Source organism: Grampus griseus (genome assembly GCF_964374135.1).
Source record: "Grampus griseus genome assembly, chromosome: 1".
In the NCBI taxonomy this organism is placed as follows: Eukaryota; Metazoa; Chordata; class Mammalia; order Artiodactyla; family Delphinidae; genus Grampus; species Grampus griseus.
This window is the reverse complement of record NC_139017.1, coordinates 145,192,306-145,205,432: the sequence shown is the minus strand read 5'-3', so window position 1 is coordinate 145,205,432 and position 13,127 is coordinate 145,192,306. Positions and strand designations below refer to the sequence as shown.

Below are 13,127 nucleotides of genomic sequence, written 5' to 3'. Positions count from 1 at the left end.
ACTCCCCTGCGCCCAGGAAGATGTTCTTTTGAACCCTGTTCTCCACTCCTAGGAAGGCCCTACCGCCGGGAGCCTATCCTCTCGGGTTCGTCCCCCCCAAGTCCTTGTGTTGACCGGTTCCGCCTTGTGGGGTCACCCCTTGCCCGTCTGTGGAGCCCTTATTGCAGCTGGATCAGTCCCCTGAGAACACCATGTCCCTGTCCCCAAGGCCCTTACTTTGACCAACACACTTATCGCTGTTACTGTGGTGGATACCATTCAGCCCCAGTGACCAACCCGGTGACCTCCCCTCCCCTCACTCATGTGCCTTTGGAAACTGGCCCCATGATTTCACCTTCCATCGCTGCTGGGACCCAGGGAACTTGCCCCATAATTTCACCTTCTCTTACTCATAGGCCCCTGGGAACTGACCTCATAATTTCACCTCCTCATGCTCACTGGCCCATGGAAACTAGACCTATAATTTCCCCACCTCTTTCTCACAGGGTTTTGGAAACTGGGCCCATGACCTCTACTCTGCTCTCTTCCTGGTCCTCAGGGAGGAGTTATAATTATCCTCCTCTTTCCCCAACATCTTCCCCACCCACTGGCAGCTTTTACCATGGCCACGTTAAGCATCCAGACGCTTGTGAACCTAAACCACAGCTTGACCCCCGTCCTCGGAAAAATTACTGTGGCTCCCCACTTTCTTCTCAGGCAGGTACATCTTGTCCCAGCTCACCTCAGGAGGGCTCTTATCACTATTCCCATCTTCCCCCAGATGCCAGCATACCTGCCGCTGGGAGCCCTTACTGTGCCATCCGCCTACCCCCTGGGAGTACTGGCTCTCCTTGCTCGCCCCAGTCCCAGGTTTCCAGGAAGCCTTGCTTTGAGTCCATTTACTCTTGGGAGACTGGTGGGAGCTCTTATGTCTGCATAACCTCAGGCACTACAATTTCTGGTCCACCCTGTCCCCAGGAACCACCTCTTCCTCTGTCCTCCCACTGTCCTTGTTCTGCCTTCTTTCCTTCACCTCCAGGCAACCAGTTTATGTCTCCACTCCAGGCACCCCACTGCAGAGGCTATAAGGAACCCCCTCTCCCTATCCCAGTTTGCCCCCAAGCTAAGTCTCCCAAATCCTCAGAGTTAAAACAGCCATGTGCTCCTCACAGATGTCACTTCCTGGTCACCCAGCACACTCCTCCTGACCGGCCCATGTCGCCTAAGGCCAGCACCTCTCCACCTCCCTCCTGCCCTTCTGGTCTCTCCGGTCCTTCTTGTATGGTGACATCCATCACAACTTGCTCAAATTCCTGCCCCAAAGAACTTCCCCAAGGGACTACCACACCTACTGTGGTCCCTAGAACCCTCAAAACAGTTATCCCCACTTCCCTTCCCCTTCGCCTTCCTTGTGATCCTGTCTTACCCAATAGTTATGCTCAGACCAGCCCCCGAGGACCCCCCATTGGACCCCTCTGCAGTACCCATGTGTATTCTGTGGTTTCCCCCACCTGCCGCAATCCCTGCCTACTCTTTGGTTCCCTCAATCAATCCACAGGTCCCCTTCAGTGTCATAACCAGCCCGTGGTGCCCTGCTGTGGCACCTATAGCACTCCCAGGGGCCCATCCCAACCTCATCGCCAGCCTGTGGTGCCTCCTTGTTCTATGCATATCTATTCTTTTATCCCTTTGAGAACACCCCTTGACCCCCCAAATTTACCGATTGCCCCCCGAGCCTGGGGCCATCTTGATACTATGCCCTGTGGCCTCCATGTCTACTCTGTGGTTTCTCGAGACTGCCGCAAGGAGTCTCCCCAGATCCCCTACAGCTGTCCTTTGTCTTCATCCAAGAATTCCAGCTGTAGCACTAATGCCAACTGTAGTTTGACTGTTGTTGTTAGTGAATGCCAGAGTAGTGACAGCCAGAGCACCCTCCAAAGCACAAGTTGGAGCCAGAGTGAGAGTACCCATAGCCCTAGCACAAATTGGAGTCAAAGAAAGAGTTTCCATCTTAGTAGAAGTCTGAATGGGAGCCATGGTACCCATCAAAGCATACATCAGGAGCAGAGTGGGAGTCCTCAACTTTTTGAAAGTCAGAGCCAGAGCGAAAGTACCCAACATAGCAAAAGTCAGGGCCCGATCAAGAGTGCCCTCCGTAACAGAAGTCGGAGCCGAAGCAAGAGTCCCCACCGTAGCAAAAGTCAAGGTCGGAGCAAGAGTCCCCACCATAACAAGAAATGAGAGCAGAGAAAGAGTTCTGACCAAAAATCCAAAAATCCAGGCTAAAGCAAAATTCATAGACAGTAACAGGGCTGCCAGCCATAGCAAGCATCCCAGCTGTGGCAACCAGGACCAACTTGTGGACTCCTCAGCTGAGGCCTTTTTTCCCTTTCAGTCTACTTCTGTGCTCTTCAAGCCTGACTCATGCCCCTCTCTGCTACCCTCATAGCAGTCATCCTGTAAGTCCCCACTTTTGTTCACGCCTCAAGGTTTCTGTGAGCTCTCCTCATCCCACCTTCCCGGAGTCTGGGGACTTTCCCAAAATGACCCCCAGCCCTGTGATTCTGAGCATTGTGGTGTCAGTCACTGCATGACCTTAGGTAAGTTACCCTCATCTCTCCATCAAATGTAGAAGGTTGATATTTTTTGTATCCCACTGCGCCATCTCTTGTGGTGCTCACCTAAACTAGGAGACATGAACGTGCTTTAGAAAATGGAAGGACTGTTGAGAAAGAAAACATCTTCTATTTTTAAGCTTGATGCTTCACCCAGGGCCTACATAGTTTCTACCAACCTGCTGTAGACTCTTCTCAAGAGTCCCCTCCAAGGCCTCAAAGGAGTATCCTCTTTATTGGTGACCCCCACATGCTATTGTGAGAGCTATAGCTTACCTTCACAACGCTGAGATAGAAAGGCTGGTTCCCCACTGCTTGTCTCTCACATACTTCTTTGGCAGGCAGAGGCAGGATGCAAAGACAGGGTGCAAAGAGGAGTGGGCACTAGCTGGATCCACGTTTGCCCCAGCGCTCTGAGGTACTACTGGTGGGGTCAGGCAGTAAGGGGATAGAGGCAAGACTGGAAGACCAATAGGCCTGTTCTCATTCTTTTAGGCTGCCACAGAGCCCAAATTTCCTGCCACTCGACTGGCTCTGCAGAATTTTGACATGACCTACAGTGTGCAATTTGGGGATCTTTGGCCATCGATCCGGGTCAGTCTCCTCTCAGAGCAGAAGTATGGTGCACTGGTCAATAACTTTGCTGCCTGGGATCGTGTGAGTGCTGAGCTGGAGCAGCTGAATGCAAGGGACTTCGTGAATGAAGCTATCTTCCACGGGGAACCAGAACCTGAGAATGGCCAAACTGCAGCTCCACCCCCTGCCTCCTGGGCCTGCAGTCCAAACCTTCGATGCTTCACTTTCGCCAGAGGGGATGTCAGCCGTTTCCCTCCTGCCAGGTAGGATCTGGAGCTGTGGCTAGGGCTGTTCTGAGTGTCTGTTGGAAGTAGACAGGAAGAGGCACCGCTCCTGTCCTGTTTAATAGGGATCTTAATATTGCTAATATTTACTGAGTACTTATACATGCTGGGCATTATCTCCTTTTGTTCTGTCAACAGCCCTCTGAGGTGGGTAATATTATTGTTTTTCTTTACATTTGAGGAAACTGAGGTGCAGAGAAGTTAAGGTACTTACTTGCTTTAGGTCCCTTAGATAGTAAGTGGTGAAGCTAGTATTTAGACCTAGGCAGTCTGACCTCAGAACCTGCACTTTGAACCTGCTTAAGTGCCCCACTTCTACCGCCTAAGTAAGAAAAAAAACAAAAAACCTTTTTACATGAGCACCCTCTCCAGTTAAAATGTGTGTTATTTACAACTGCTTTCTCACTTGCCCCCATCATAGTGAGTAGGACAAGTAACCTCATGATACCAAATAAGAGGTGGGACTTGCCTAGGAAATAGGGCTTGCTTAGGGACACAAAGTTAGTACCAGACCAGACTGGGGTAAAAAAAAAGGAGTCCTTCCAGTCATCTTATCCAATGCTCAGATGTATATGAAGTTGAATGAAAAAAGACTGTAATAAAATGCTAAATTGAGAAAAGGAGAGCTCAGTGTTAGCTGTAGGATGTGGGAATTGATCTTTGAAGGACTGATTCATTCATTCAACAAATATTTATTGTCTGCCAAATGCTAGGCACTCTTAAGTGCACAAGTCCTCATGGAGCTTGCGGCCTAGTGAGGGAGATAACTTTTAAAAAACTATTTATGGTTGTGATAAGTGCTACAGAAAAAAGTACAAGATGCTATGAAGTCTTACAGTTAGGAGATCTAATGCTGAGGAAGTGAAATTTAAGCTAAGACCTGAAAGCCGAGTAGGAATTAAAGCTGGTGGCTTGGAAGTGGGGATGGGAGAGTGATGTGAGGCTACAGAAGAGGGCTAGAGACAGATTTTGAAGGTTTTACAGGCCTTATGGGATCATGGACTTTTTCTCTAAAAGGAAGAGGGAGCCATGAAAGGTTGGTTTGTTTGTTTTGTTGTTGGTGGTTTTTTGTTTGTTTTTGGCCACACCGTGTGGCATGCAGGATCTTAGTTTCCTGACCAGGGGTCGAATCTGTGCTCCCTGCAGTGGAAGCTCAGAGTCTTAATCACTGGGCATCCAGGGAAACCCCAGCCATGAAAGGTTTTAAGCTGGGGAATAACATGATCAGATCTGAATTTTTAAAATATCATTCTGGCTGCTGTGTGGAAAATAGATTGGAGAGGGGCAAGAAATGGAGTTGTAAATTAGGAGGCTTTTGCAATTGTCTTAGCTGCTGGTTTGAGGGAAGACTGCATGCTTAAGAGAAGTAAGAGATGAGGTTGGAAAAGTACATGGGGGCCATGTGTGGGAATCTTGAATGTCACGAGCTTTCAGGTTGGGGGAAGGGGATTTTCCTGGTGGTCCAGGGTTGCTTATAAATGGCTGGAATTACCAGGGCTGGGCAGCTTCAGACATGTGCCTTTTAATTCATATTGCTGTAATTGCAATACGTTCATCTGTTCTAGAGAACCACTGAAGACGGTTTCTGAGTAGAGGAAAGGTAATAATGTACAGTGGTTAAGAAAACCTAGGTTTGGATCCTGTCTTCACCACTTATTAGACGTGTGGCATTGGATAACTGAGCCTTGGTTTCCTTATCAGGAAAATAATCTGGAAAGTAATGGTAGTAATAGCTGACAGTATAGCTCACTGTGCCAGCTACTGTTCTAAGTACTTGTCTTCTATTACTTCCTTTAATTCTTACACTAATCCTATCTGATAGGTACTCTTATTACAGATGAGGAAACTGAGGCACAGGAAGTTGAGTAATTTGCAGAAGGTCACACAACTGATGAGCAACTGGGCTGGATTTGAGATCCAGGCAGTCAGGCTCTAGAATCTGGGTTCTCCTGCCTCACAGGGTTGTGGTGAGGATTAAAGGAAATGATGCATATTAAACACCTAGTATAGTACCTGCAATATCGATGTTATTCCTATCAAGGTTGTGCTTCAGGAAGATCATTTTAGTCACTGTGAGGAGGGCATAGATGGGAGCAGGATTAGAGACCAATTTGGAGGCACTGGCTTTAGGCAGATCAATGGAGTAAGACCCATGTGGTTTCCTAAGTTGCCTGAGGACATCCGGAGAGTAGTGGGGGAAGCAGCCCTCTATGTTTGAATTTTTTTTCCTTCTTGTCTTGATGGGCTCCCTGTAAATCAAGGGGATCTTAATCTCTTGGGAGTTCAAGGATGTATTTAGGGAGTCCAGGAACCTCCTGAAATTGAGAAATTGTTGTGCTGCTTTTTTTTTTTTTAAAGTTTATTTATTTTTGGCTGTGTTGGGTCTTTGTTGCTGCGTGCAGGCTTTCTCTAGTTGCGGCGAGCAGGGGCTACTCTTCTTTGTGGTGCGCAGGCTTATTGCGGTGGCTTCTCTTGTTGCGGAGCACAGGCTCTAGGCGCGCAGGCTTCAGTAGTTGTGGTGTGCAGGCTCAGTAGTTGCGGCACAAAGTGTGATTTGACTTTGAAAATATCCTATCATGGCCTGCGCCCATTTGTGAACGCCAGAGGTGTTATGACCTCGAGACTGGGGATTGTAGGTCTTATAGCTGATTCTCAGTGGCGCTCTGTCTTATATCTTGTCACATCTTTCTTCCAGAGCCTTCTTGTCAGGTCAGCAAGGACCAAGTTTCTGCCTCCTTGAGGCTGTCGCCAGAGGCTGTCGCCAAAGGCTCTCCGCGCTGAACCGTGTCTCAGGCTGAATGGCTGCACCACAGTTGCCCTTATGACAAGTGGGTTGGGAGTGAGAAGGCCTTCTGTGACAACAACCTGTCTGTTGTCCCTCTCTCTCTACCCACATGGGTGCTGCCTCTCTCCATGCCTTATTAGCTCTCATTTGGACTCTTGTAACAGCTTTCCCACTGGTGTCTCTGTTTCTAATTTGTTCTTTGTAGCCCACCTAGCTTTCTAAAACTCTAACTAGCCAATCATGTCATTTTCTTTTTTTTTTTTTTTGCGGTACGTGGGCCTCTCACTGTTGTGGCCTCTCCCGTTGCAGAGCACAGGCTCCGGACGTGCAGGCTCAGCGGCCGTGGCTCACGGGCCCAGCCGTTCCGTGGCATGTGGGATCTTCCCGGACTGGGGCACGAACCCGTGTCCCCTGCATCGGCAGGCGGACTCTCAACCACTGCGCCACCAGGGAAGCCCCCATGTCATTTTCTTTAAAAACTTTTGGTAACTGCCTACAGGTTGTAGTCCAAACTCCTTAGCATAGGGTTTAAGACCTTTTACCACCTTGGCCTCTATCTGCTTTCCAACTTCAATCTAATGTACCTTGTATTTCTAACACACCAGATTTCTCACTGTGTCTGAAAGAAGTTATGAGTTTGCATGCATCTGTGCCTTTGCTTTTTCTTTTTTCTTCTGCTTGGAATGCTCCTCTTCCCTTTTTTTTTTTAACCGAATGAAGGCCCATTCCTTCATCAGATCTAACTCAGGTAACTCTGACTCTGACAGGCACAGTGGATGGCACTCTTTCCTGAACCCACAAAGCACTTTGTATCTCAATATGTAACCTAATAAAACTGAGTTCCTACTACATGCCATTCACTGTTTCAGGTGTTGGGGATGTTATAATGAACAAAGCAAGACAAAGTCCCTACCTTCATTCTAATAGGGAGAGAGAGAAGGGGTAAAATACACACAAACCTATACATATAAAGTGAATAATAAATACTTTAAAGAAAAAGAATGCAAGATAGATAGATGGGAGTAGGGGGCTGCTATTTTTAGTTGGAGTAGTCAGGGTATGCCAGTGCCTCTTTGATGAGGTAACTTTTGAGGAGGACCTGAAAGAAGTGAGGAAGCAAATGAGGGTTATTTGGAGGAAGAGTGTTGTAGGCAAAAAGCACAACAACTACAAAAGCCTGAGACAGGAGTATGCGTGGCTTAATTAAGGAATAGCAAGATGGCTGGTTGGCTGAAATAGAGTGAGTTGATCTATGTTTTAAAAGGCTGCTCTGGCTGCTATGTAGATGAATGAGTGAGTAAGTACACAACTGAGTGTGGGTCTGAGAAATTAGTTTTTGCTGAGTAGAGCTCAGTAGCCCCTGAGGGCATGGACTTGTGACCTTGACTTCCAGTGGGTCTCCTGACTTGGAATTTGACTCTAAGGTGGTCTCCTCTCTTCTAGGCTTGGCAGCCTGGGTGTCATGGATTACTACCTGATGGATGCTGCCTCCTTGCTGCCTGTCCTGGCCCTCGGCCTGCAGCCTGGTGACACTGTGCTTGACCTGTGTGCCGCCCCTGGGGGAAAGACACTAGCATTGCTTCAGACTGGCTGTTGCCGTAAGTCAGAGGGCTGGTGTCTTGGCAGGGAGGGCTCCCGACCTCACCCAGTCAAGGGCACACTAAATATGATGGGCTTTCTGGTCTGGGTCACAGGTAGAATAGTGCTTGCTTGCTAAGCTGGTGTGTTTTTTCTGTTTGCAATGATTTTCTCTCTTTCTCTGTTAGTTGGCCAGGGAAGACTGGTGATCAGAGCAAGGTCTCTGAAGGCAGATTAAAACAGAGCCCTGATTAATCTACCACATGACACTTTCATCCCTCTGCATCTGTTTACTTTGTGTCTAAGATTAAGTTCCATTTCCTTAGCCTGCCAGCTAAAGTGATAAGATCTGGCTGCAGCAGCCTGTTATAGCTTTATTTTCCTTTTTTAATAAATTTATTTATTTTTGGCTGCGTTGAGTCTTCGTTGCTGCACACGGGCTTTCTCTAGTTGCGGTGAGTGGGCTTCTCACTGCAGTGGCTTCTCTTGTTGTGGAGCACAGGCTCTAGGTGCGCGGGCTTCAGTAGTTGTGGCTCACAGGCTCTAGAGCGCAGACTCAGTAGTTGTGATGCACAGGCTTAGTTGCTCCAGGCATGTGGGATCTTCCTGGACCAGGGCTCGAACCCGTGTCCCCTGCATTGGCAGGTGGATTCTTAACCACTGCACCACCAGGGAAGTCCCCCGTTATAGCTTTACTGTGTCATTCTGCCCCAGGCTTTATGTGCTTCTGCCAAAACCTGCTATTCTTTGTTGCCTGAATAAGCCTCCAACTTTGCCATGTTATGGATTCTCTCTGGAATACCCCCACCTTATCACAGCTGGCCTGTCAATGCCCTTTAAGCTTTCCAGCCTCAGCTCAAGTGTACCACCTCCTGGAAGTCTTCCCTCGTGATCCCTGCTGGCCAGTTGAGAAGTGCTGCCTCTGTCTCCTGTGCTCCCACACCATGGGCATCACCTTTGCAACTGTTAGCACATTAGCCTTGCATCAGAGCTTTACTGCGTATGCATCTTCTTCCTCCTCAAGATTATAAATTCCTTGAGGACAGGCCCAAGTCTTACTCAATAGTATAGCCCAGGCTGGGCCTTATACATTGTAAGTATTCACTTCAACCATCCGTTGGCCAACATCCTGCCTTAAATAGGCAGTATTTTTATCTTGAGAAATATCCACAAGGGGGCTGTATTTTTCACACTGATCCTGGAGCTCAGCCAGGCTTAACTTGCCATATGCCCTAGCCTTTTTGTTGGGCCTGGATCCTTCTTTTCCAGTTCTCATTAGCCAACTTGCACAGTTTGAGTCAGCTTCCAGCCTCAAGGTAGGTCCTACAGGTGATTCAGAGAGGTACCACATTTGATCACCAGCTCTGGAAGTCCAGAGAGAATGGAGAAGAAATGTTGATATGGTTTAAGGGGTCCAATTCAAGGGAGCCCAGCCTGTGTACTGGGCTGTGTTAATCTGACTGAGTGCTGTGAGAATCCATCAGAAGGGGGAATGGATAAGGTAGGGTTACTTGGTTGAGGAGGGACTGCACTCAGAAGAGGAAGAAGGGCCAAGGAGAAGTAACTGAGAGTTGCTTTTCTAAGGTATGCTGAATTACCAACACCTCACCCTTATCCCAGTTCCTCACTCAAATGACTCTGTGATCCCAAGGAGATAGGAATTACAGGGTAAGAAGGGACCAGCCCTCATATTTTATGGAGGGGGAAATTGAGCTCTAGAGAGATTAAATAATTTGAATCTTTTTTTTTTTTTTTTTTTTGGCGGTACGTGGGCCTCTCACTGTTGTGGCCTCTCCTGTTGCAGAGCACAGGCTCCGGATGCGCAGGCTCAGTGGCCATGGCTCATGGGCCCAGCCGCTCGCGGCATGTGGGATCTTCCTGAACTGGGGCACGAACCCGCGTCCCCTGCGCAGGCGGACTCTCAACCACTGCGCCACCAGGGAAGCCCAATAACTTGAATCTTTTACATGAGTTGGAGGTAGAGCCAGAACTGGAGCCCAGCTTTTCTTTTCTCAGTTGATATCCTGCTGCAAATTCCTCTTGAGCAGAGAATCCAATTTTGACTTCTTTGAGTGCCCTCAAAAATTGGGACATATTTCTTTGTGGGAAGACTAAGCTGGTTCACCATTGGATAAGGTATGTATTCTCTAGTTCTTCACCACAGTGCCACAGTGCCCACTGCTCCCTTTCACTCCTTGACTCTGAGGCCACGTATCAGTTGCCATTTATCATTAAGCTTGCAGTAATATTATTTCTTATAGTAGAGCCAAGAGCAAAGTGAGATATTTCTTGAACTCGTGTCTATCACAAAAGGGAAAATGAAAGAAAGATGATGAATCATTTAGGATTAGATTTGGTCATATACAATAGAAAACTCAACTAACTGGCTTAAAGAAGAAATGTTTATTTCTCTTTTACAGAGAGTTGGGATATAGGCAGTCCAGGGCTGGTATGGAGACTCCACAATTATTAGGGGACTTGGACTTCTTTCTTTTTGCAACCTATTTTATTGCTGGCTTCCATCCCCAGGATTGCCTTGTGGTCCTCATGACTGCTGGAACTTCAGTCATCACATTCAAATTCCAGGCAGGAAGAAAAGACTGAACAAAAGGGGCACATCTCCTGATTGTATCAACTCCTTTTAAACATTTTCCCAGAAGTCCCACACAATAATTCTGCCTACAACTCATTGACCAAAACTTAGTCATATAGTCTTACTTGGTTGTCAAAAGAGGCTGGGAAATGTAGTGTTTTGGGGAATATTGCTTCCCCCTCCCTCAAATAAAATTGGAGTTCTATTACTAAGGAATAAGAGGAGAGTAAATTTTGGGTAAATAATGTGTAGTATCTACCAAAGATGAAGAGAGACACATATTTCAAGAAAAGTGGGAGAGAACGTATTTCTTTAGAAATAAATGTTTTAACCTGGTCTGCTTTATTTATTTACATAACCTTTCTGGCCTATGTCGGTGTTTGCCTTTGCAACCCCCCACTCCGGAGTGTGTAGTACTGTGCTATGCATGTAATAAACGTTTCTCCTCCACCTGCCCCTGCCCCTGGGGTCTGCATTGATTGGCTATGCCTGAGAATTGGTCTGACTCTCCATTAGCACCATTGCTGGTGGGTTGTTTTCTTTTGCTGTGGCCTCTGAAGTTGCTTTATTCCTGCGGGCATAAGATGTTCATACTACCCAAAACGTCTGTAGATTCAGTGCAATCCCTGTCAAGATTCCAATGGCATTTTTTACAGAAGTAGAAAAAACAATCCTAAAATTTATGCTCCCACAGGCAATCTCGCTGCCAATGATCTCTCCACTTCACGAGCAGGCAGACTACAGAAGGTCCTTCACAGCTATGTGCCTCAAGATGTCAGGGATAGGAATCGAGTTCGAGTCACATCATGGGATGGAAGGAAGTGGGGAGAACTGGAGGGGGACATCTATGACCGGGTGAGTGATTCCTGACCTGGGACATCCAGCTAGCCAAATCTGGCATCCCCATCCTGGCTCTAGGCCCTGAGGGGGTAAGATCTAGCCATATATATTTGAGCATGTACGGCTGACTGTGGACCTGGCCAACTCTCCATGGGTGATTTGGTGAAAACAGCCATCTGTAGAATTGTTAGTTCAGTTTAGATAACTGGCTACTATCTTCATTAGAGGCAATTAGCAAAAAGAGTTTTAACCTGTCTGACTGGAAAAAAAATTATTAGGCTTATTTTATTTTGCAACTCACTTGGTTGCACAGTAACCCTCATTAAATTAATATGAATAAGCTCATTTTATTTATTTTTGAATATTAATACAGTACATGGTACAAAATGTAGAAGGCACAGCATGGTATCCAGGGAAAAGTATGTTTCCCTCTTACTCCTGTCTCACAGCCATCTACTTCCTCTCCCTCCAGATGACTATTGTCTGTATTTTCTACTGTATCCTCTTAAAATATTTTCTTTGTGTATATACAAATATAAATGTGTATTTTAAATCTACAAACAATAAATGCTGGAGAGGGTGTGGAGAAAAGGGAACCCTCCCACACTGTTGGTGGGACTGTAAATTGGTGCAGCCACTATGGAGAACAGTACGGAGGTTCCTTAAAAAACTAAAAGTAAAAAAAAAAAAAAAAAAAACTAAAAGTAGAACTACCATACGACGCAGCAATCCCACTGCTGGGCATATACCCTGAGAAAACCATAATTCAGAAAGAGTCATGTACCACAATGTTAATTGCAGCACTATTTACAATAGCCAGGACATGGAAGCAACCTAAGTGTCCATCGACAGGTGAATGGATAAAGAAGATGTGGCACATATATACAATGGAATATTACTCAGTCATAAAAAGAAACGAAATTGAGTTATTTGTAGTGAGGTGGATGGACCTAGAGTCTGTCATACAGTGTGAAGTAAGTCAGAAAGAGAAAAACAAATACCTTTTGCTAGAGAAAAACAAATACTGTATGCTAACTCATATATATGAAATCTGAAAATTAAAAAATGGTCCTGATGAACCTAGGGGCAAGACAGGAATAAAGACGCAGACATAGAGGATGGACTTGAGGACACGGGGAGGGGCAAGGGTAAGCTGAGACGAAGTGAGAGAGTAGCATTGGCATATATACACCACCAAATGTAAAATAGATACCTAGTGGGAAGCAGTTGCATCGCACAGGGAGATCAGCTCCGTGCTTTGTGACCACATGGAGGGGTGGGAGGGAGACACAAGAGGGAGGGGATATGGGGATATATGTATACATATAGCTGATTCACTTTGTTATACAGCAGAAACTAACACAACATTGTAAAGCAATTATACTCCAATAAAGATGTTAAAAAAAAAAAGGAATGGTAGTATATTATGTTTACTATTCTGAACTTTGTATTTATTTAAATTTAATAATGTGCCTTGAAGTTCAAGCTTTTGTTTTTGTTTTTGGAGTATAATTGCTGGATAACAGTTTATATGTACTTAGGATATTGACAGAGGTTACTAAATCACTCCCTATGGAGGCCAAATCAGTTTCATTTCTACTGGTAATGAATAAGAGTACTGTTTCCTCATATCCTGCCACCGTTGATGTTGTCCAACTTTTTGTTTTTTGCCAAACTGAAGCATCTAATTTGCATTTTGTTATGAATGAAGTTGAAAGTCATTTCATATATATTTTTTAATTTTAAAAATTTATTTATTTTATTTTATTTATTTTTGGCTGCATTTGTTGCTGTGTGCAGGTTTTTTCTCTAGTTGCGGAGATCCAAGCAGTATGGATCCTGGCGGAGTCCTGGCTCTATCACTTATCAGCCAGAGA

General features: G+C 46.1%; 2 protein-coding genes across 3 annotated transcripts in view; both read left to right on the top strand.

The window, feature by feature from the left end:
- Positions 1-13,127, top strand: part of NSUN4 (NOP2/Sun RNA methyltransferase 4) — a 33,347-nt gene that overhangs the window by 908 nt on the left and 19,312 nt on the right. For both annotated transcript variants that reach the window (XM_082663851.1, XM_082663852.1), the window contains exons 2-4: positions 3,090-3,433; positions 7,683-7,837; positions 11,105-11,265. In XM_082663851.1, the coding sequence (XP_082519977.1) occupies positions 3,090-3,433; positions 7,683-7,837; positions 11,105-11,265 (660 nt within the window). The remainder of the gene's footprint in view (positions 1-3,089; positions 3,434-7,682; positions 7,838-11,104; positions 11,266-13,127) is intronic.
- Positions 602-2,400, top strand: LOC309829598 (sperm head and tail associated protein-like; the record flags this gene model as incomplete). Its single annotated transcript, XM_082665602.1, has 3 exons — positions 602-644; positions 761-1,936; positions 2,375-2,400. The coding sequence occupies 3 exons, from the start codon at positions 602-604 to the stop codon at positions 2,398-2,400; spliced, it is 1,245 nt and encodes a 414-aa protein (XP_082521728.1).